This window comes from Myotis yumanensis, unplaced genomic scaffold, assembly GCF_028538775.1.
Source record: "Myotis yumanensis isolate MYYU_CA2020_CCGP unplaced genomic scaffold, mMyoYum1.0.hap1 SCAF_13, whole genome shotgun sequence".
Taxonomy (NCBI): domain Eukaryota; kingdom Metazoa; phylum Chordata; class Mammalia; order Chiroptera; family Vespertilionidae; genus Myotis; species Myotis yumanensis.
Genome location: NW_027223764.1, coordinates 35,454,441 through 35,478,038, shown reverse-complemented (window position 1 = coordinate 35,478,038; position 23,598 = coordinate 35,454,441). Strand labels below are relative to the sequence as shown.

At 37.3% G+C, this 23,598-nt stretch overlaps 1 protein-coding gene across 1 annotated transcript in view; it reads right to left on the bottom strand.

Moving 5' to 3' along the window:
• Window positions 1–250: 250 nt before the first annotated feature.
• Window positions 251–23,598, bottom strand: part of CABCOCO1 (ciliary associated calcium binding coiled-coil 1) — a 113,827-nt gene continuing 90,479 nt past the window's right edge. Inside the window, exons 6-8 of the mRNA XM_070431908.1 lie at window positions 9,014–9,136; window positions 8,450–8,590; window positions 251–2,247 (exon numbers count right to left, since the gene is read on the bottom strand). Coding sequence (XP_070288009.1) covers window positions 2,173–2,247; window positions 8,450–8,590; window positions 9,014–9,136 — 339 coding nt within the window. The 3' untranslated portion in view covers window positions 251–2,172. The remainder of the gene's footprint in view (window positions 2,248–8,449; window positions 8,591–9,013; window positions 9,137–23,598) is intronic.

Here is a 23,598-nt window from a genome sequence, read left to right as displayed (position 1 = left end):
TCCAAAGTCACACACTAGCCATTGGTGAAGCCAGTATCAGACTCTGGAAGTCTTACTCCAGAGGCATGCTTTAGGCATGCTCATGTGCTTTAGGCACAATCCTATATAATTAAAGGCTAATATGCAAATTGTCCCCTCGACTAGGAGTTCGACTGGTAGTTCGACCAGGGGTGGGGCTGGCCTGGGGGAGGGGCTGTGGGAGGTTGGTGGGCTGGCCCCGTCCCCGATAGCTCCCCCAACCGCCCACAGCCCTTTCCCCCCGCTGCCCTCGCCCCCGATTGGCCCCCGATCCTGATCAGAGGCGAGGCCAGCCAATCAACCTCCCGCTTCCCCTCCCCTGGCTGGCCTGACCTGATTGGCCCCGATTGGGGCGGGCCGGCCAGACCCCACCCATGCACTGGGCCTCTAGTTATAGTATATTGTCTCTGTGTAGTGTTTAGGGATCCTACTGCAGTTTTTAAACAGTTTTGGACTCTTACAATTTTTTAAAATTATATTTTTATTGATTTCTGAGAGGAAGGGAGATGTAGAGAAAGATAGAAACATCAATGATATGAGAGAATCATTGATTGGCTACCTCCTGCATGCCCCCAATTGGGGATTGAGCCTGCAACCTGGGCATGTGCCCTGACCAGGAATTAAAGCGTGACCTTCTGGTTCACAGGTCAATGCTCAACCACTGAGCTACACCAGCCAGGGTGGGCTCTTGGTACCTTTGCTCAAAATAAGCACTCTTGGAAATGCAGGTCCACTCTGTGCCAACAACTGCATTTGAATCTCTTTGGTGATTTCTAGAAGCTCCTTTATTCCCGGTTTGTGGTTTCTCTAACTTCACTTCTGTTTTCCCTGGAGAAACAGACTGCTTGATGGAATTAAGATATGTGAGCCCCCCTAGTGCTCTGCTGTGGCCATGAACATTTCAATTAGTGAAGACAGCTTTAGGAAAAAACACATCTCAGCACATCTCCAGGCCTTCCAGTCTTGGAACTACATGAGCAATAGACATGGTTTCATCTTAAGGACGTCGCTTACACTGCTGATCAGTGTACTTAGAAAATTACCAAATGCTGCCAGATCTGCCTCTCCTCCAAATAAACACATTTTGGGAAATCTCTTTGGAGCTGATGGAGAAGGTAAGGTTATAGCCTGAGGTTAGAGCACAGACAGAACATATCCAGCCAAGTACCACCCAGATGCAAGTACAGCTGGTTCCAGGATAAACTGGAAACTATTTGAAGGAACTGTCCCCTCCCAGCAACCTCTCCATTCTGAAATACTCCGAAGTCTAAGACATTTGGAAAGGGCCTAAGTAATAATTACTTTAATTTGTCCAACTAGGGATAATCAGTTGGTAAAGAGATATTTTTCTTTTGAAATTACATTTTAATAAAGGTATTTAAAGGCTTGAGATGTTTTCAATCATTCTACTGCAATATAATGGTTAATTTTAAGAGCTCTGTGTTTGATTTGTAGTTAAGATTTTTACGGTCTATATATAGGTTGGTCTTTAATAACCATTTATACATTGCTTCTTTTTATATAGGTCATGTATTCTCCTGGGAGAGTAACAAGATTAGAAATAACAAATACAGTACAGAATAAATTAAAGTGCTTCAAACTGCATTATGTAATTTCAGAAAATTGGTTTCACACTGAAATGTTCAAATAAGGAAACCAAATGATTTAAGAAAAAATCCCCTAGTAGATGCATTTGAATAGCTTTTGTTTAGTGAGTTTTATACTTTGTAGTGTGGTAGTAGTCTGTCCACAGTGCTTCATTTATGGGATAGTGCTATGGGTCAATATGGATAAAATTATCATTATTTGTCTGTATTTAAAAATGTTGGCTTCATTCTCCTTGAAGATGAATAATATTCATTAGTCAAAATGTCAAAGGAGTATTGTAATTGTATTTATATATATAATTCTCCAAACTCTTGTATACAAAATGTTCTTATTACACTCAATGCAATAAATTCAGAGGCTGCTATGGGACAGGAGATAGCAAAATTGGGGCCAATGCTTTTCTAATTACTTACGATAATAAAAAGTGGGGCTTGGTTTTCCTCTCCCAACTAAATAAAAGAGATACGATGCTCTAGAGAGTCTATTATTCTGACTGGTTTTGTTTGTTTCTGTGAAGTTCAGCATCACTCTCTTTGTACCGAGTCCTCAGGCCTTTTTCAATTTTTCTATTCGTGCATTAAAGGCCTCTTCCTGTATTTGCAGCTTTTCGTTTATCTCGGCCTGTGAAGACAATCATAAAAAAGTGGTTATGATGGAGCTATCTTTCGCTGCACATTGTCTTTGTGGTTTTGACATACTATAGTGCCTAAAGACAGACATTATCCCTCACACACCTTCCTGTTTTGCAGACATAGCCGTGTTTCAGCCTGTAGTGATGTGATAACACTTTATCATATTTCTCTGCACATTCCCAATGTATAGCATGTCTGCTATGAACAGGAAGTGGTATTTGGACAGCCATTTTTCACATAGCCTTGTGTTGGAAGATAGGATAATTTATCTGTATTTTCAGACAGACTTTACCAAGAAGCATCAAATCAGAATAACTGCTCAGGGCTCAGTTATTGCAATGTTGTTGGTCTCCCCACTCCTTTGCAATAAATGTTTTTGTCTCCTGTGTAGTACATTCTAAATGGAATCCCAGAAAGCTTCTGTTGTGAAATAGCAACACAAATAATCTCATGATTAGAACAATTTTCTTAATTAAATGTATTCATCAAACATTATAACTCTTGGAATTATGCCACTTGGTGGTATAGTTTTGGTAGAAAAAAGTCAGTGATTGCTGACAGGTTCTAGTGTTTGCTGCAGCTGTGATAGCATTTAGCCTCTGGCAATGATATTCCGTGGACTAGCGTTGCTACCTGCACATTTCCAGAAATACTTCCACAGTAACTGAACATTAGTAGCCCCGGAAATGTCTGCTCTTCTTCGTGATGGATAATAAAATCATGTGTAGAGAAACCAGCAGTGGGTGATGTGGTAAAATTGGTGTTTTTGTTTAAGATGATTTAAAAAAATCTACAAGTGTATGAAGAGTAGTTTATACATATGTGTTAATTACTAATTCAAAGTTTAGAATGTTCATATCTATAACATAATTTCAAGTTTTCAGGGTAATTATACCTTAAGGAATTCTTATTAATTTTATGTAGAAATTTTAAAAATCAAATACTGTTTTGGTCCAGCTATACCTTTCCATTCTTATTTCTTTCTTTATGAGGATAACTATAATAGGTAGTTTTGAAATACTACATCTTGGTTGCCTTATCTGATGAGGTTTTGTTTTACCTTCACAGTAAGGACTAAATATTTCTGAAAAGATCACGCTGGTGTCAATTCTAGATTCTTGTGTAATGCCAGAGCATCAAGTGATTTTGTTGTTGTTGTTATTGTTCAAGTATTATCAAGCCTTGGATCAAGTTCTGTCCTCTGGTTTTCCATTTTGTCCTTTCTTGGTGGTAGAGTGAAACAGCCAAAGAGGGATGAAAATGGTACTCGAGGTTACAAAGGAACTCTGTCATTTTTTTAGGAATCTCTAGTCCCTCAGGCATGATTAGAGGAGAGCTAAAAGGAGCACACAGGTCTAGGAGTGTGGAGACCTAGGGATCAGTTTAGCTATTGTAGCCTTGGGCAAGACACTTGACCACTTAGGGTCTTAGTTCTTACCTGAAATATTGAGCAGTTAAAAATTAAGTAATAAGTTAATATTACATGCTAACTTTTAAATTCATAATTCCAATTCCTAATTTTGTGATATATTCACCATTATATTTCAGCGACATGATGTTATGAAATATTTTTAAAAAATGTTACTTCTATTTCTTTATGCCATGCACATTAGTCCATATAGGGATAAAATGGTTGGAAGAATAATGTGGTCACAATTCCAAAGGATTGGGAAGTTTGAACTAAACTGACTCTTCCCACTTTCAATTATAGTCCCATGCTGCATAAGGACATTTTGGTCCAAGACAGACTATATATATGACAGTGGCCCCATCCTATATAATAAAGAGCTAATATGCTAATTAGACCAAACAGCAGAACGACCCCCTGTGAGGGGCTGCGAGGGCCGGCTGGGGCTGTGAGGGCTGAGACACTTGCATGAATTTTGTGCATCGGGCCTCTAGTGAGATTATAATGGAGCTGAAAAAATCCTATCGCCTAGTGATGTTGTAGCCAGTGTAATGTTGTAGCATAGCACATTACTCACGTTCGTGGTGATGCTGGTATAAACAAACATACTGTGCTACCAATCATATAAAAGTACTAGAGGCCCGGTGCACAAAATTTGTGCACTCCGGGCGGGGGGGGCCCTCAGCCCTGCCTGTGCCCTCTCACAGTCTGGGAGCCCTTGGGGGGTAGCTGGCAGTCGGACATCCTTAGTGCTCTGTGGAGGCGGGAGAGGCTCCTGTCACCGCCACTGCGCTCGCCATGAGCCCGGCTTCTGGCTGAGCGGTGCTCCCCCTGTGGGAGCGTACTGACAACCAGGGGGCAGCTCCTGCATTGAGCATCTGCCCCCTGGTGGTCAGTGCACATCATAGCGACGAGTTGTTCCACTTTTCAGTTGATTTGCATATTAGCCTTTTATTATATAGGATATAGCACATACAATAATGTACAGTGCATACTACTTGATAATGATAATTAACAACTATGTTACTAGTTTATATATTTAATATACAACCCTTTTCGTTATTATTTTAGAGTGTTCTCTTTCTACTTATAAAAAATGTTTTGTTTCACAGGCAGTGGCCTCATACATCTCATGATTACTGTGTTTCTTGATTGCATCATTCTCCCTTGTACTTAATTTAATCTTGTGTTGTTTTGCACAGTAACATGTTGTATAGGCTTGTAGCCTAAGAGCAATAGGCTACATCACATAGCCTTGGTGATGTAGGCTCCATGATGTTTGATGTTAAGTATACTTCCTGATGTTTGCACAATAATATTACCTAATGATGCATTTCTCAGAATGTATCTCTGCCATTAAGCAGTGGATGATATAATGTGTTCTATGCCCATCAATAATCTCATTTCTTTTCAACTAAGGATAGATGTACTATCATGTACCAGCTTCTGTTTCACTGTCTTACCAAGGTTTTTTCACATTAACCTGGAGACCTTTCTGGTATTTCACTGAAACAGAATTCATCTACATAAGTGTGGGCTTTGGGGAAAAGATTCCTGGAGGTAAGGTGCACACCTCACAGAGTGGTGTACTGACAGAGGGGAGTTACGTTTAAGATCACCACTGTGGTGATCAGACTTCAGTTCAGGCACAACCAACAGAGCCGGACGAAAGACTCCTTGTCTGGTCAAAAACAGGTTGTCGTTGGTCTACCACAGTGGTTCCCAAACTTATTTGGCCTACCACCCCTTTTCCAGAAAAAATATTACTCAGCGCCCCCTGGAAATTAATTTTTTTAAAATTTTAATAGCAATTAAACAGAAAGATATATGCCCCCAAATGCACATGTGGCCATCACCGCCCCCCTGGATCGCTGCAGCGCCCACCAGGGGGCAGTAGCGCTCACTTTGGGAATCACTGGTCTACCATCTCTCCTGGTTATTCCTTAGAACCTTGCTGAACAGACAAGCTACCCCACACCCACTAGGCTTGGGTATGCTCTGTTTCCTTTCCGGAAGAATGGGAAACATATGCTCTGGTTCAGTAGCCTCTCAGTGATCACTTCCTTGAGGTGATCTCACTCGGGTTTTCTAACCTGGAAATTCAAGTTGACCTAAAAATCTCTATAGTCCCAAGATGGCAAACTTCCCTCAAGGTTTTCACTTTATTTTACCCTGTTGCTTAGACTGAGCCAACAGCCAACATTTAACAGCAAGAATTTAGTGTTAGCATTCATATTTCTCTGAAATGTAATTCTTTAAATATATTAAAGTTTGCTCCATTGGGTATAATTTTTTATTATACAATATGGGGCCAAAATAATTTCATTTTCAATGTATCTTTAAAATTAAAATAACTAAACTATATAACCTTAAATGTTTGCTCTATTCAGTATAATTTTAATTAACATCTCCAGGCCAAGATAACTTCATTCTTTTTTTTTTTCTTCATTCTTAATAAATCTCTAAAACTATAAAGTGAGTCAATGGGAAAGTAAGTGAATTAATGTACAAAATTTAAGGATTCACACATTTTCAGAAATTTCTGAATTACAGGAAGTAAAATATGCCTATAACCACACTAGAGAAGGAGCTCTGAAAAAAATTGTACTTAAAACATGATTTCTCTACTGCCTTTTCCTCCAAAAAATATAATAATTATATGATTTTTAAAGTAAATGAGAAGAAAAACTATTGGAAAATTTTTAGCAGTTTACAATTAATAATTCAGTAAATGTTTCTACAGCAGGCCAGTGTATTCAGGCCTACACACACTGGCCACTGGCATGTGGCTACCTTTGAACAGAGATGCGGCAGTTTTAAGAGCCGGGACACTGGGAGGTAGGTTTTTGAATTGGAAAATAACTTACCATCTAAAACAGGGGGAGAAATTTAGGTAAGTAGAGAGTAATTACCCAACTTGGAATCAGACCAAGACACAAGGGCAAACACTGAAAAAGTGCCACACCACTGGAGTATTAAAATCCAAAGTAGTCTGGTCGTGATATTAGAGGTTATGTGGTTTTTGTGGATAGCTCTGGAATTCAAACTAGGACCCAGTTCACAACTCCCATTCAGAGTCTTTCATCAGCTTCTGACCTTGGAAACTCTGGACAAATGACTCAGTTTTCCTGCCGTCTCCTTTTTTAATTTATTTGTCAGAGAAGTGCCTGTCTAATTTGCCTAGAGTTTACTAGAATAATTGGTAGAAAATACATAAAAGGATTTACTATCTTGAAGCATTGCATAAATCCACATCATCATGTCATTTTATTGAAAAGTTGGCAGTAATTTGGCCCAGGCTAATCCCTGAATCCACTTAATATGGAAATGATCGTAGCACCTTCTCCTCTGGTCCAGATTCTCTCTATGTCTAATTATACTATTTAGATGACCCAACTACTGAACTTCCAAGCCCAGTTAAGGATCACTGCAGGCCAATGGACAATCATGTTATTTTGTTTACAGAGTAGTGTTATAAATACTGCAGACTCTAATATTAAAAAAAATCAATAAATATTTAAAAGCACACTCACTATATGGAATATGGCCTTGGTAAAGATGTTTTCAATTTTTCGGGCCTGCGAACAATTCTATTACTGTCTAGTAGTTCCTCGGCAATAATTTCAGAGCCACAGGATCGCAAAGGAGCCCAGGGCCATGATTATACATAAACTATATTTAGATGAAATGTTATCACTTCTAAAAAGGAGATATGTTCTGAACTCAGCTTGATTCAACTGCACTCTGCCCTTCCACACAATAACCAGTTATTACATTCATGGGGTTAACAATACAGCTTTGTGTAAAACGTGTTCTTCCACTATTTCTGGTAAACACTAAATACTCTTTATTAAGCCAAGAACTTTGGCTGATTCTGTTGGCATCAAATCATTAAACGTTCATGTAAATAGTGCATTAACATTTGATGATTAAACAGTAACAAGGTATGCTTATGCCAAGCTAATCTTTTGCCCTTTCTAAATTAGTTGTTAATACAGTGTGCTTTTTATATACAGTCTCATGCTCAGATATCAACTAAATCTTTCCCTACGATGCATTAATATTTTAAACATGCAGTAGACTGTCTTATTGATTCACAGTCATTTCCACAAGAAATTATAAATCCTCTCAAAATATGCAATTCACTTATTTAATCATTTTGCCTGGGCAATGATGCAAGTCTTTGTGTAGAGGTAGAAATGTGCTTTTTTGGATGGGAAAAAAAAAATTAAGCATAAAGCTAAGCCGACTGATCCATCATTGGCAATTGCTGTTGAGCTGGCTGTTGCCAGCACCGTTTTCATGCATCCATTGGTATAAACTGTGTAGCTATTAGTGCGATGTGAAAAGGAGCAAACTATTTGAGGAGTTCAAAGACTTGAAAACTTCTTTTAGAAATTTGGTGAGAAAACTTAGCTGAGAATTATGCTGTGATCTTCAGTGTTTACTGCTTTTAGCAATGTACTCTAATTACTCTCGCATGAGCGATTTTGTTATGACAAGGCACCAACTCTTTACCATGTTATTTTTTGGGTTTCGATGCTGAATGATTTTTCAAACTGATAACACTCACTACACTATGTGCTGTTGGCGAAGTTATTTTGTGATCTTATTGAGTCTCAGATGACTCAACTGAGAGTTATGTGGAGATGTTAAATTGAACTCTTCCATCATAAGCGATGCTCTTGCTAGCTGAGTGTAGGTAGTGCTTACAGACATTAAGGATGAGGTTGGCTAATTAACCAGTAATGAAGTAAGCAAGCACATTATCAAGGCTGAGCACCTGAATGCCGATTAGGATGTCATCTGTGACTTGGGCAAGCACGGATTTTATATCTTCAATGGTGAGACCAGCTAAAGCATCTGTCTCTGAAGTGCTGGCTGCTGGCTGGGACTCCACTGAGACTTGTTCTTGATCCAATATCTAGAATATGGAAAGTAAACAATGTTCAGGTGATATCTAGAGCATTCGGGGATTTATATGGAGCCTCAAACTTCTGGGTCATTTGCTACCAGGAGTGATGTCAATCTGCCAGGAGACTGCAATTTGACATCATCCTGCATTTTCATTATGAGCATCATGACAGATCAAGTCATGGTGCTAACCGTGCTTACTTTGAGAAAGTGAAGGTGGAAACTGGGGAAGATGATGGGGTGGAAAAGATTAAAATTCCTGAACCAATCTCAGCTGGCCCACCTGCGAATCAATGGTAAAACAAATATTTATATTTAGCTGGGGAAAGTCACAAGGGAGAGAAAAATGGAAGAATATTTGCTTCCTTTCCTCTCACTCTTAGAAAGTCTCATGCTGAGATAGGTTGAATTAAGAGACAAAAAAAAAACATACCTTCATTTCTGTATCCATTGTTGGGGGTGGCTCAATGAATGTTGAGTAAATATCAAATGAGATTCCTTCTTCTAGAGGGTTGGGGAAAAGGCCGCCTGAAGACTTGACGACCTCTACCATTTGCTGGAGGGGAAGAAAAGAGCTGTATTACGATAAAGCCTTTTGTGTGTAACCACAATTTACAATTTCAGTTCTGCATCTGATAATTAGCATTTTGTTCTACCCACTGTCTAAATCTCTTTCCATCCTATGTGGTTTAGGACTTCATTTTGTACTTCTCTGAGCTTTCATTGTTCATGTGTCAGTATCTCCTTCCTCCTGCTTACAAGCTCTCTGTATGCAGAGACCATGGTTTAGATCCCCTGTATTTCTTCTCAAGGTTTGGCAGAGGGTTAGATGCTTAAAACACTCAATAACATCCTGATTGTGATAGACGTTACTCAGCGAGATATAGTTGTTCTTGCAGGCCATAGTGAAATGGCCATCAAGAACTTGCTAAAGGCTCTAGGTTTCTGTATAAAGCCAGCACACAGTAAATCAGAGATGCTTGCAAAATCAACCAAGAGCACAGAGGGCAAGGCAAAATTTCACTGTGAGCATTTAATAATTCTATAGCAAGAGTGTATCAAACAGAGGAAGGGGGATCATGGTTGGTCAACAGTAGAAATGAAGAAACAGGAAATAAAATGTCAATTTAAGTCCTGGCTGGTTAGCTCAGCTGGTTAGAGCATCATCCGATACGCCAAGGTTGTGGGTTCGATCCCCAGTCAGGGCACATACAAAAATCAACCAATGAATGCATACATAAGTGGACCAACAAATTAATGCTTCTGTTTCTCTCTCTCTAAAAAAAAAAATCAATAAATTTTAAAAAAAGTCGGGAGAGAGAAAGAGGAGATGAGGGCACTGATTTCATTAAACATCTGAATCATTTTATTAGTTTCTCTTGTTCTGATTCTATGTTGAACAACCAATATTTTGATTATAATTTGACTTTCCATCTCTCAAATGACCTATAAAGATATGTCCACTTTTGTGCTCTGATTCTCTTGCTTATCACATTCCTTACTGTAAATCAATAAGTTGATGTTCTAGTAAGCTCCATGATCCTGTTTTTGTGGCCCTGAGATGACGCTATCCTATTTGCTGACAAAGTCAGACCGTGAGCCTTACAAGTTTGAAGACAATACTCCGGAAATGCATAAATTCACCAAATAATTACCATCCCCTGAGGCCTGGAAAGCCCTAAAATCATTATATATTCATTTCTAATTTCACAATAGTTTAGATAAGCTTATATAATATTTCATCACTTAAATATAACTATTTATTTTTACTTATATGGGTTTTGAAATGTACTGGAGGCTAAGTTATTGCTTGGTCATACCAATGTATCTTACATTGGATTCATATTTCTAACTTTAATTTGATTTTATAGAAAGTTGCTGCTTAGTATACATATAAAGTAGGACTGAAGTGTCCTAACTTTACAGTCAAGTGAATTGGAAACCAAGAGATTAGATGACTGGCTTAGTCAAATAATTGCTAGGTCTGGGAGTTAAACCCTGGTGTGCTAACTTCTTGGCCTATTCAGTTTTCAGTAAACTGGAATGTGTCATCATGTTGCCATACTTGGAAATTACTGATGTTACTGAGCACTTAATCTCTATTCTGTTAGATGACATCATTCCAGATTGTTTATCTTAAGTTGACTAAATGTTAATCAAAATAGAACATCAAGAAAAAGCATATCAGAATGATTCTTTTCTCTCATCACATTCATAAGCCCCAGTTTTTTTCCTAAATGGAGGCATTTTCAGCTTCCTACAAAATTATTTGTACCTTTTTCCACCACGCTTGTTTTTTCATCCTCCTACATTTTATATTGCTCTTTATTTTACTAAACTAGGACAATGAAACAGCTAAACATATTTTAGTGTCCTCTGAAACATTATAGGTAAAATAAATAAGCAGCACATGGGAATACAGAGACAGGGAAGAGGACGAGTGGTACAGACTTTAATATAGGCTGAGAAATAGAAATATGGGGGGAGTGGTGGTGGGCGAGACACTGAAATAAGAAGAGAGGAAGAATTGAAGGGAGGTTACTGAATTTCCTGCAGGCTTAGAGAAAATAAGGCTGAGCTAATGGGCAAGATACAAGTATGTCCTTTTAATGAAGCTGAAATGTCCTTTTATTTGTTGCTGTGGCATATCTGTCCCACTGCTATGCACTTCCATATACAGGCTAGGCCTTTCTGCTAATTCTCTCTCACCTCGAGGTGCAAGTTCTCAATAGAGTCCCTATTCCCTCTCCATCCTGTTAGCAGATTCTACCATCTGCCCACCTGTGCCCCATCTTCCATCAGATTATACACTTAAATGTAAGCAGATATTTGTGCTCAACTCTCTCATTTTGTCCCTCTCAGCCCTCCCTGTGGTTTGGATTTCTTTAGAAAGCTAATCTGAACTACCTGCCAATGACCCAGTGCTCCTGGTCTTTGGCACTGGGGTGTGTGTGTACTGGGCACACACTTGGAAACTTGGAGCTCCTCAGGTCCACATCATTTCTCTGGTGGAATGAAGCTCCCATTTATCCCTAGAACCTGGAGCTCTGACAGAGAGTTGAGCTTTTCTTCTACTTGACTTTGAGTGTAGCTAATACAGCTAGTCACTTGATTTACCTTGTGCACAAAGCTGGAGGGGGGGAAGGGGTAATTTCTTTTCTTCAGGGTGTTTTTACTATCAGGGAACCAAACCATAGCTACACTTTTCTTTAAAGATTTTTTTTTAATCTTACACTTTTCTTTTTCATGAAGAGTTACATTTGGCTGTGTTAGTAAGGTCCTATAAGGGAAAACATATCCTAACTTCAGATGAGGGTAAATACAAAGCTGTTTAACTAATTATAAGAAGGTATATAGTCAAATACAGTTTACAGAAGCATCACAGTGATTTTTTTCCCCATTAAGTGGCATTTAAAAAAAAACAGTTTAAGAAAAATTAGAATCAATAATTGTGGTGAGAGCACAGAGCCAGCAAATATGTTTAAATGAAACCGTCTGATGCAATACTTTCTTTTAAAAAAATACAATTAGGCCTTTGTATTTTTTTTTAACAAAACCTCATGTTTTACAACATCACTGGTTCTGTAATAAAATCTATTTAAAACAGGGAGACATGGTCAGCTTTATTAAGTTAGATTTTCTGAAAGAACGTTATAATTTCCTCAGTCTATGAATAGTTGAAGCAAATTAAATAAAGCTAGTTTTATAACTATTTTTATACATTCCTATAGAATTGTAATTGTCTCATATTTTTTTTCCTCAAAAGCCTAATATGTTACCTCTTAAATCTAGAAAAATAAAAAACAGAAAAAGGATCAAGTATGTTTATTAAAAAAACACTCCTGTTTGGTACCCTGATTTAGCAACCTCCCTTTCTCTATAAGAGAATAGCACCCATAATCTTCAGATCAAGAAACAAAGGGAATGACTTTAAGTGACTTGCCCGAGGCCTAATGCTGAGATTAAAACTCAGGAGTTTCTGATTATACACATACATCCATTTGGCCAAATGATTGGTTTTGCTTGACTTTCAAATACCCCCTAAATATTACTTTGAATGTAAAGCAATAAATGTGTTTCTCTTGCCATTTTTGAATGCTTGCACACAAATGGATATAATAAAAACAATCATGTTGTTCCATGTGAATGCCATTTATATTTTTTCAGATAATGAGCAGACCATTTGAACCAAGGTGAGTACATTAAAAGCTCTAATAAAGAAGAGAATAGATTTCTAAACTGAATAATCGACTGTTAAGTGAACATACAATAAATAACATCTACAGATGTGGTCGCTAGAAAATTAGTTTTATGTAGCTTACCAATACACATTTCCCCCAGATGTTATCTGTTACATGAAAATTAAGTTAGTTATATTGTTCATTACGTGTACATTTCATTAGTGTTACTTAAGACAGTTTACATTCCAAGCTTTAGTTGAATCATGCTATGGTATTTAAAGAATATAAAGTAAGTGGCTTTTTGGCATAATTTAATACTTATAAGAACAAAATTTCATTATCAACCATTATGTAGCTTAAAAAATATCCAAGAACTTTACTTACAAGCCAAACAATATCACTAAAAATCTTTTAAGAATTTATATATTCAGTAGGAAATGGACCTCTATCATGGGAATCAATGATAAGAATTTTGAACCCTCTTGGAACTAAGTACAGGGTCAGTTTAGTTTTAAAAACATACTATACAAATTAAAGCCTGCTTTCAGATCTTACTGTGCCTAAGAACTATAAGGATTTTATCTGAAAAATGTTACTTCATGCTTTCTTTTTCTACTTTATGTGATAACATTATTAATAGTATTAACTCTGATTTATTGTTTCTCTGTTATTTTTTGTTTATTGCTATTTATTTATTATTTTTTCTGGAGAAAGTGCAGGTGATCGGTGGGTAGTGTTTGTACTGCTGAAATCTATGATTAAGGTGTCAATTAATAAATTATTCAAAATATTAAAAATGTAATTGAGATGACAACTTTCCATTGTTTTAAGTGGCAGAAAGCAAGATAAATCTGTTAAACCCCTTTGGAACTAGAGGAACACATACAAAACACTGGCTTGCTTGAAAAAGACATTTGTTTGGAATTATCAAAGGATGACTTCATGTGTAAATCAGAACTTACTAAAAAATGTCAAAGTTTCAAGTAGCAAACTTTATTGCAAACTTTTCCCAGTACAAGGAAAAAAGGCATACAAATTCCTGTAATGTTTTAAGTATTTTCCCCCCAAAGAGAAAGGCATTACTAATTTGCAAGTCTAATTAAGAAGAACTTGTGTGGTTCTGGAAATTTTAACAAAAAAATGGTAACCCATTGCCCACAATATACTGCACGTAAAATAACATATGAATGCCACCTGCAAAATGCAATAAACTCTGCTAATGTCATACTGAGGCCATAAATTTAAAATCAAAAGAGAGTAAATTCAAAAGCTATGATTATCAGAGAAACTAAATTCATTTCTAAAGTGTTTCTCTTTTGTGTTCAGGCCATTACAAACTCTTAATATATCCTGTAAATGTAGAATATCAATTCTGCTATGAGATCCTCCTCCCCCTTTGCATTTTTGACTTGGAAATAAATTTGCAAATGCAGCACATTAATTTTCTTTCCTATGCTTAATATGCAGTATTTACATTTTGAAAAGGTTTAGAATGTTGCCAGGCTTCTGCAGAGTATGAATAGACATCTAATAGCAACTTCTATTTTTACTCACAGCATACTGGTAGTTTGAACATTTATAACTTAATAGAGCATTGAGACCATCAGATCCACATGCTAATCACCTAAACAGTGAACGGTAACACAGTACAAGTTAGGACAGGAAATGAAGACTACCCCTTCCAGCTGAAGCTGCGAGAGGAATTCAAGTTGGCAGGCCACAGTAAACCAATTTGCAACCTGGCTAGGACACTCCAGTTAACACCTCGTGCCCATTTTTATTTATATGTCTTGATTTGATCTTGTTTAACTTGGGCTTGGAATTTAAAAAACTAAAGTTAGATAATTAAAGAAACTGATTCCAGATTATTTTAAACATCTTCAGTATTTCAAGCGTACTTCTGCTTCAGGCCAACACAATTTGAAAAGAAATCTGAGTACTCCTATCTTAATGACCTAAGAAAACAAAATCCTCTCAAATGAATTTGAAAAAGAGTACCTTCTTAAAGTAAATGCAATTTAAAAGGGAAAGATCTGGCTCCTGTGCAAACATTTCCCAAGGGATAGAACAGTTCTTCAGATGCCCAGATATTTTCTAAAGATGGTAATAATCTGGAAGATAGACCACTGCATTATAGGCTTATCCTTGGCTCTCTTCCTAACTGTCAGATGCTAAGAAAATCCCTAGGCCTCAGTTTATTTATCTGTAAAAGAAGGATAATGATAATTGCTACCTGGCTACTTCATCGAATTATTTCGAGCACAAATTAGATAATGTGGGTGAAAATAATGGAAGTTCTTCAAAGGGAAGCTATTATTAAACCCAAAGGTGTGTTATTATAATTACTGTTATTATTGAAAGGGTCGTCTCTCTAATGCTAGCATTGGAAAACAGATTAGAGTAGCCACACGGAGGACACTGGCCCATGTTATTTCTATATGTAATTATTAATATTGCCCAAGGAGTCTAATGACCTCAGAAGAATTTGTTAATGAGGACATGCTATCAACCCATTTCCACACAGCCAGTCTTGATAATATCAAACATATATTCAGTCCTATCTGATTTTAAGAATTCTGTGGACTCAACTTCTCTGAGACCTGGATAGCATGGCATAATTAGGTAGTTATGTGGCATGGTCAGGACTAAGGCAAATCGCCTATTTAGAAAAGGAGAGTGTTTACATCTAACTTTTAAATGAGAAAATCCGTCTTTCCCCTTCGTAGCTCAATTTATTCTTCTTTTTATCTTTTGTTTTTCAGAATCCAGTGTGGTCTGTGTTTGCTCAGATTGAGTTCATTTTTTAAAAATTTCCTTCAACAAATTTCATCAAAAGTAAAGAGTTAGGGCATAGAGGGCAAACTTTCAACAAGTCCTTCTTTTGAAAATTGAAATACCAGAGATCTTGAAATTGCTAAATTCAAAACTGTACTTTTTATTCTTAGATTGACCTTATCCTCCAACTTCCTCAGTGTGAGAGACGGAAAGTATGGTAGGTTCCATTATAAATACTTAGAAAACAACTAATGCTTTTCAAAAATATTTTTAGAAGCCACTCAGAGTATATTTGTTTAGCTTACTAAATTATACTCTAAAAGGCATATCCTTGAACTCAGTTGTAAACTATTTCAAATAGTTCTAATCATGGATAAATTTTTGTTTGGTTTCATTTAGAGTGTTCTATTTAAATTTTAGGTTTTAAATATTTAAAGTATTTAAAACATTAGTAGGAAATACTCTAAATTTTCTCTTGTTTTAAGAATTAGAAATTAAGTATCAGTATCTGTCAATTATAATAATAAAGATGAGTTTGCTATTATCTTTGTGGAAAACCTGTTTTGAATTTTATATATATATATATATATATATATATATATATATAAAATTTTATTTATATATATATATATATAAATAAAATATATATAAAACCAGTGACCAGAAAGCCATAACAACCCAACCAACCAGTTGTGCCAGCGAACCAGCCGATGGGGGTGGGAGTGGGGGGCTGACAGGCCAACCTCCCGTGGCCCCTCCCCCCAGTTGCCCCACCCCTGATCAGCCTCCACCACCCCATATAGGGGCAGGGCCAGCTGACCAACCTCCTGCAGCCCCTCCCCCCAGCCAACTTTGCTCCTGATTGGCCCCCCACTCTGATCAGGGGCAGGGCTGGCCAGCCCACTATCAGTGGCCCCTCCCCCAGGCAGCTGGCCCCTGATTAGCCCCCCCCCCCCGCCCCGCCCACCCCATTCGGGAGCAGGGCCAGCCAGCCCACCATCCACAGCTTGGCCGGCTCCACCCCTGATCTGCCCCATCACCCCAATCGGCCCGTGGTCCCAACCCCCAAGCCAACTCCACCCCTAATTGGCCCCCTCACACCAAACAGGGGTGGGGCTGGCCTGCCAACCACCCACAGCCCCTCCCCACAGCTGGCCTGGCCCTGATCAGGCCCTGATGGGGCGGGCCAGCCGGCCAACCTCCCACTGTCCCCTACTCCGGACAGGCCCAGCTCTGATCTGCCGATTGGGGCCGGGCTGGCCAGACCTCCCGTGCACAAATTTGTGTACTGGGCCTCTAGTCAAATATAAATTTATATTTATATTTTATATGTTGCATTTTAATTACATTCTAAAATAGCTTATATGAAGATGTAGCTATGTCATAGCCTTTATATTTGAGAATATTCCTTTTGAACAAGTTTCTATAATTTGCAGAAATCAGATGAGCCAATAAGTCCCAATGGTTGAAAGAGAAACTACAATGGAAGAATCCTAAGTACTTGATTCCAGTCTTTCTCTTTTCATGGGCTTCCCTGTTATTTTTCACAGTTTAAACTACCTGAGTAAGAGGAGTCTGAAACCTTTTGGATGAAGTATACATGTAATTTACTTAATTTCAAAGCACACTGAGTGAACTGCATTTCAGTCCTGAAGTCATCAGTTAGAATAAAAAAAACCTTAAAACTATATTGAAACTCATGTAGAAATATAAAGCTTTTTTAGACAAAAAGAGAATGTTTGTAAAGTACTATGAAACCTTTAGAGAAGTCAACATAATATTATTCCTGTCCTCTTAGACCCAAGATGTCTATTTTAAGTAATCTGACATTAAAAATGTGCTGACAAATATAGATTAAAAAACAACACAGGAAGTTGTAAATCAGTTGGTAACCCTTAGCATCAAGGAAATAAGAGACCATGAAAATATAGGCATTTGCTTTAGTCAACCTCAACCTTAATTTTTAACTTAAGAAAATTTGCAGAAGGCATGATGTTTACATTTTGGATATTTTACTCATAGTTTGTGTGTTTCCTTTTTCTCCAGTAGGCTCATAAATTATTACAAGGAAACATGTTGTCACAGTTATAAATATTTCCCTCTCTGCTCAGCTCCCTCCCCCATCCCTCCCCCTCCTTTTTCAAATCTCCCCTAACTGGTTCTGTTATGGTATTAGGCACTCTTCCTCGGTCAGCAGGGCAGGATCTTCTTTCTTCAGAGGAAACTGCTGTCAGTTACTCTTGTGTGCCTGACATTCTAGAAACAGGGCTCGTGCCGGAAGCACCCCACCTTTTCCTTCGGCAGCCCCTTATTATGTACACGGGGTGTCATTATTTTAATGACCTGAAAGGAGTCATGTCTTCCCAAACAAGAAACAGCTCTAGGTACCCTAAGCTTCTGAGGCTTTTCATGGAATCTGAATTCTTGGAAATCAACTTCAAAAGTGATTTTGTAGACAATGGTTTATACGGCAATAAATTTTCTCAAAAAAGACCTTTCATTATAATCTGTAAACCATGCTAGTTTAGTTAAAAACAAACAAACCAAAATAACAACAACTCTGAAAAGTTTACATGGTATCTTATTCCAGATCTGAACGTTTCAGAAATCTGAATTATTTCCCCTTACATGGTGTGGAGTCCTGGCTTGGCCCTGCCACTCAACAAAGAGTATGTCTGAGATGTGGCATCTTTACTTGTAAAATTAGGTGGTTGGATTAAGTCTTCTCTAGTCTCAATACAGATGTTATAACCTAATTTACTAAATTTCAAGTGGCTTTTCCTCTCCAAACAAGACTCAAAGTTGCCGGCCAGTGAAGATCCTCAGGTACAGTATTTTTCTCTTGTTGTGTGGAAGAATATTTGGATCACACACCCAGTGCTTACTGACATTTTAGACAGGCTGAAGCTTGTCCATCTATTTCTACTTATCTTCTCCAAACCTGCTCCTCCTCCATTTCCTTAGCTCTCAATGGCATCAGCAGCTTTTTGGTGACCGGACTCAAAACCCTGAGGTTGTCTTCAGTTGTTCCCTTTCCCTCTTCCCTAACATTAAGTCAACCACACGGCATTTTGGGGGCATCTCCGTGATGTCTGTTTCATCACAATGACCACTGAGTAATCCAGGGGCCACACTGTTTCCCATGGGCCATCTCCTCTACCTCTGGCACCCCCAGCCCCAAACAATGTGAATGATACCCATTCGACTTGTGGCAGCACTTGCCTCCATCCAGGAAAATGAACATTGATGATGGGGAAAAAAATAACCCAAAATAAAAACAACTTTTACCAGTATTTACCAGAACCTACTCTGATTTTGGCATTGGGCTAGTTAGAAAGCGCATTATAAATATTAGGTCCTTTAATTCATACTGCATTGTGAGGAGAGGTTTTATCAACCTCATTTTTTGAATGAAGAACTTAAAGCTCAAAGAGGTTAAGTGACTTGGTCAAGGTTACACAACTAGAGAACAACGAATTCTGTCAGAACTTGAACTCAGATCTATTTGACTCCAAAGCTCATGCACCTAGTCCTTAGGAGTAAATGGAACTCCACTGGCTCTTTATGCTCCCCCCAAAAAATATTTCTCTCCAGTTTCTATGTGAGTAAATAGAGGTTTGGGAAAGTAAGATGATAGATGCACAGTAGGAATCTGGGAAATTCAGAAAGAGAATTTGTTCACTGGTTCCTCACAGCATTGCAGTGCATTGTTCCACAGTCAGTCAATGAAAGTAAGGCAGAGAGGACTGATTTTTTTTTTTTTAAGACAGCAAGATATAAAAAGCATCTGGTTTGTAGAGAAATCTGAGAACTTAATTCATTCATGTAAACAGGAAATATAGGAGCATCAGTTTGCTTTTGGTGACTAAACTGCATGTTCCTGCTCAAATAGCAATTTGTCCTATTTGTTGTAATTTTAATTACTATTTTCATTGGAATCATAGTTTGTTTTTTTTCCCCCTAGGAACAGGCATGTAGAAAAACAACCAATAACCTAGACAGTTAAAAAGCACATTGAAAAATGAGTATGATTGTGTGAACAAGTCTCTTGTGATTATCCTTCCACTGTGTGCTGCAATGTGCTATAAATCCATTTCCATATTTTTAATTAACACCTAGTTCCAAAAAACTTTCTGGAGGCCATTAAAATCACAAATGGGGGAAAAAACAAATTTTTATCAGAAAATTGACTGTAGACTATTTTGGTGGTTTTTATTATTTTTACATTTGAATGATTAAAATTAAATATAGTTCAATTACTCATGACAGAGGACAGTGGAATAATTTTCATGGCTGATATAATTTTGAGGTCAAACCCGAGTTTGACTTTATTAGTTCTGCTGTGGATGAGTGTCATTGTCCATCCTGCAGCTCTAATTCCTGATCACTTCCATCCATTCATAAAAGGAATCAGACAGCTGTACCAAGTTACACTTCTCCTAGAGACCTAGTGGTGCTTTGGCTTTATCTCAACAGCATTCCTATCAGGACTGTAGTATTGCTTCTGTCCCATGGATTTTAGGCATCTATTCTCATAGTTTGAATCATTCATTTAATTTCTTTAATGGGAAAACAGAGAATGCATGAGGATTATTTGAAAATTCATTGCACCAAAAAACCTGTATCATCTGCTATTTTGAGACACTTTTTTTTTTGTCCCAAGTAGAAGGTATAACTGCGGCTCTCTGAGGATACTTATGCATTCCTGGTCCCACAGCAATGACCACTGTTTCCTATCTAGAAAATGGGGGTAACAATAGTTACCAACCACATGAATTTTTGTGAGGATTAAATCAATATGCATAAACCTCTTAATTTAGTGCCTGGCATGTAGGAAGAGCTGAAAAATGTGAAGTCTGTTTTTCTTCATATTTTTATGTCACATATTTATGTCTATAATGATGCTAAACAAAACTCTCCAAGAATAGGGACTTGGTCTCTTTTGTTCCCCACTTAACTGCCTGGAAGGTGGCTGATAAATATGGGAAAGTAATAAATATTTATTGAATACTTAACTGTAAGAAGTCATCATGGACTCATGATCAAGAGATCATTTTACCACTACTTTTCACCCTGTTATACAGTCTAATGAGATACAGGGCACTATTTAAGATTTTTTTCATTCCAGTCTCCTCCCCTCATTATGACCTATAACTCAGGATGCTCCTCATCTGGGGGTCCAGCCCAGCTCCTTGACTTTACCTATTTCTCCCCTGCTTGGTGGTCAAGTTCTTCCTGTCCATGCTAGATGGAATTAAGCAAAATGAATAGATTGTGGTGGTATGACTGGAATATTAGGATGAGTATAGCCTGTTTCCGATGAGGAACTTGTTCAGGCCAGGAAAACCCTGGAAGGATAATTCTGATTTTCACACTTGTATGAACACAGCCTTGGTATGAGGGGTTGCTAATGAAGCCAGAGAATCTGGCCCAGCATGTTAATTTCAATTCAGGGAACTTCCAGGTATTTATAAATAAATTCCATACATTAGGCAACTGATATTTAGATAAGAAAGTCAGAAAGCACATGCTGTAATATAGTGCTTCAACAGATTATAATATCAACCCATTCTAGCAAAGCTGACATAATTGAAGTAATCAAAAACAAGCAAGGACAATGAGCTACTGTTTCGAAATTCTTCTGCTAGAAATAAGAAACCAGGACTAAGACTATGTAAACAACAAAGGCACATTGCAAAATTAAGCCATAGTATTAATGGGGTTTATCGAATTATATAATCTACAACAAAACCATAACAGATTTCAGATTGGAATACCTTTGGAAACATCAGTCATCTGATTATCATCATTGCCCTAAGAGAAGATGAAGGTTTACTTTGAAGGATCTGGTATTCAAGGCAATTTTGAAGAACAGATAGAGTATCAAAATATTATGAAAAAACACATTCAATTTCTTTAGCTTCTGTACCTATCTGAAACATTTTATTTTGTTTGGCTCAGCAATGACGGTAAACACTAAGAAATGATGGGAAAGATAATATTTTACAGTAATTCTTTAGTCTAAAAAATACTCCTTGCCTTATGTTTATTTTGCTATAATTAGTTTATTTATTTGCTTATTAGTAAATAATTTTATTTTTATTTTAGACACAGAAATACAATATTGTAACTGACTTATTCTTTTATGAAACTGATCTTTCTATTGGTAGATCATAAGATATTATTTTAATAAGATTTTTTTTTAAAGCATTTGCTGTTATATCTCGGAACTTCGGAACTTCACCATCTTACTAGCATCTGTCAGATTTAATCACCCACAGAACTACCTTATAAAGATTATCTTATCAGAAAAAGTGTCATCTTGTGAGCTTAGGTGTGAGAATTGCAAAATAAAGCTGAGCTACACTAACAACTGCTGTGCTAATTTATTATAAATTATGGTTTTTTTTTTGTTTGCAGATATAAGACATGAGAAGTGTTTCTATTTTAAATTCATTTCCTATTATTTCAACATAAATACCAAACAGCTCGAAAAAAAGTGAGAACAGAGAATTTTCCTTAAATAGGTTCTAGTGACAGTGAAATTTATTTTCTAAGCTATCGGTACCAGTCATGTCATTCTGTTCTAGGTGCAGAAACCAGGCAGCACAATTAAGACAAAGCATGTATGCTTAGAATGCTAGATGGAAATTGCTGATCGTCATATGAAGAGTGATGATTTATAGGATATGAACTGGAAATAATTGCATAGCAAGCTGGTCTACAACAAAGCTTTAATTCACTGGGCTGACACTGTAAACTCATAATGTGTCGACCTGGCACCAGCCATGATAGATTACAGCTGTTCACAACACATAAGCATGTCCTTTTCATGAACATTCTGGGAACCATGGTTCAGATGACCCCAGTAAAAACAACTGCAATGGTTTTAACCAAGCTGGTTCCCTCAGAAATGTAAAAACCATGATGAGTCATTATATTATTAAAATTCAGAACCAGGTGGCAATGAATCACATGAAGTTATCACCTCTAAATCATCAAAGAGTATAAATTGGGTTCTATAAAGTACCATGAGTCTCAATGCATTTTAACAAGGTAACTTCTTATATAAACACGATTTTATTAATATATTTATTCTTCTTATTATGAAAACTAGAGTGAAATTTAGTGGCCATAAAAGTGAAGGGCTAATGTTGCTAGCTTGAGCCAGAAAGAGTATAGTCCTGTACTTGTATACTGCTTTATTTATGTAGTTCTGCCAATAACTTTTGACCTATATTTGTTCTTATGAGTCAATGCCAAACATGGGAATTTGTATGATTCTTAAAAAAAATGCATTAGTGGACTGGGCATGTGGCAAGAAACACTCAAATTTATTGTGTTTTTTAATCTAAATTAGAATTTGAACTCTGGTCTCAAGAACCAGTTGTGGGTCAACCCAACTATTTTGCACACACCCCTCCACCACTTTTTAAAAATACATATCTACTGGATTTCAAAGAAAAAGGGTAAAAATACTATTTAAGAAAAAGTAAAAATAAAATAAAAAACATTTTGCTGGGTTTGCTGTGAGCTAGTAAGCTTTATGTTGTACCCGATCACATATTTAAAAGAAGAGTTTTGCCTCTTATGTAAGATTTAGATATCAGTTAAATTTAATTGGTCTGGGTGCATGCCATCTAGGCAGACATATCATAGGCAGATTTCTGCCTTCTCAGGGGTTACAGTCTAGAAGTGGAGTCAAAAGGCAGGGGATATAAATATCTATACAATCAATTATAATAATATGTGAAAATGGCTACAAGTGGGCTAGATTAGGGTACTATTGAGTCATTCACACTTTTTTTAGCTGACAAATGAATGATGTACCAGTGAGAGAATCAGACAGACAAGGAGAAGAGCTGGAAGGGAAGGGCATAGTGGCGTATGTGTCAGCTAGCTAATTATTTTTATTTTTAAAATATATTTTTATTGATTTTTTACAGAGAGGAAGGGAGAGGGATAGAGAGTTAGAAACATCGATGAGAGAGAAACATCGATCAGCTGCCTCCTGCGCACCCCCTACTGGGGATGTGCCCGCATCCAAGGTACATGCCCTTGG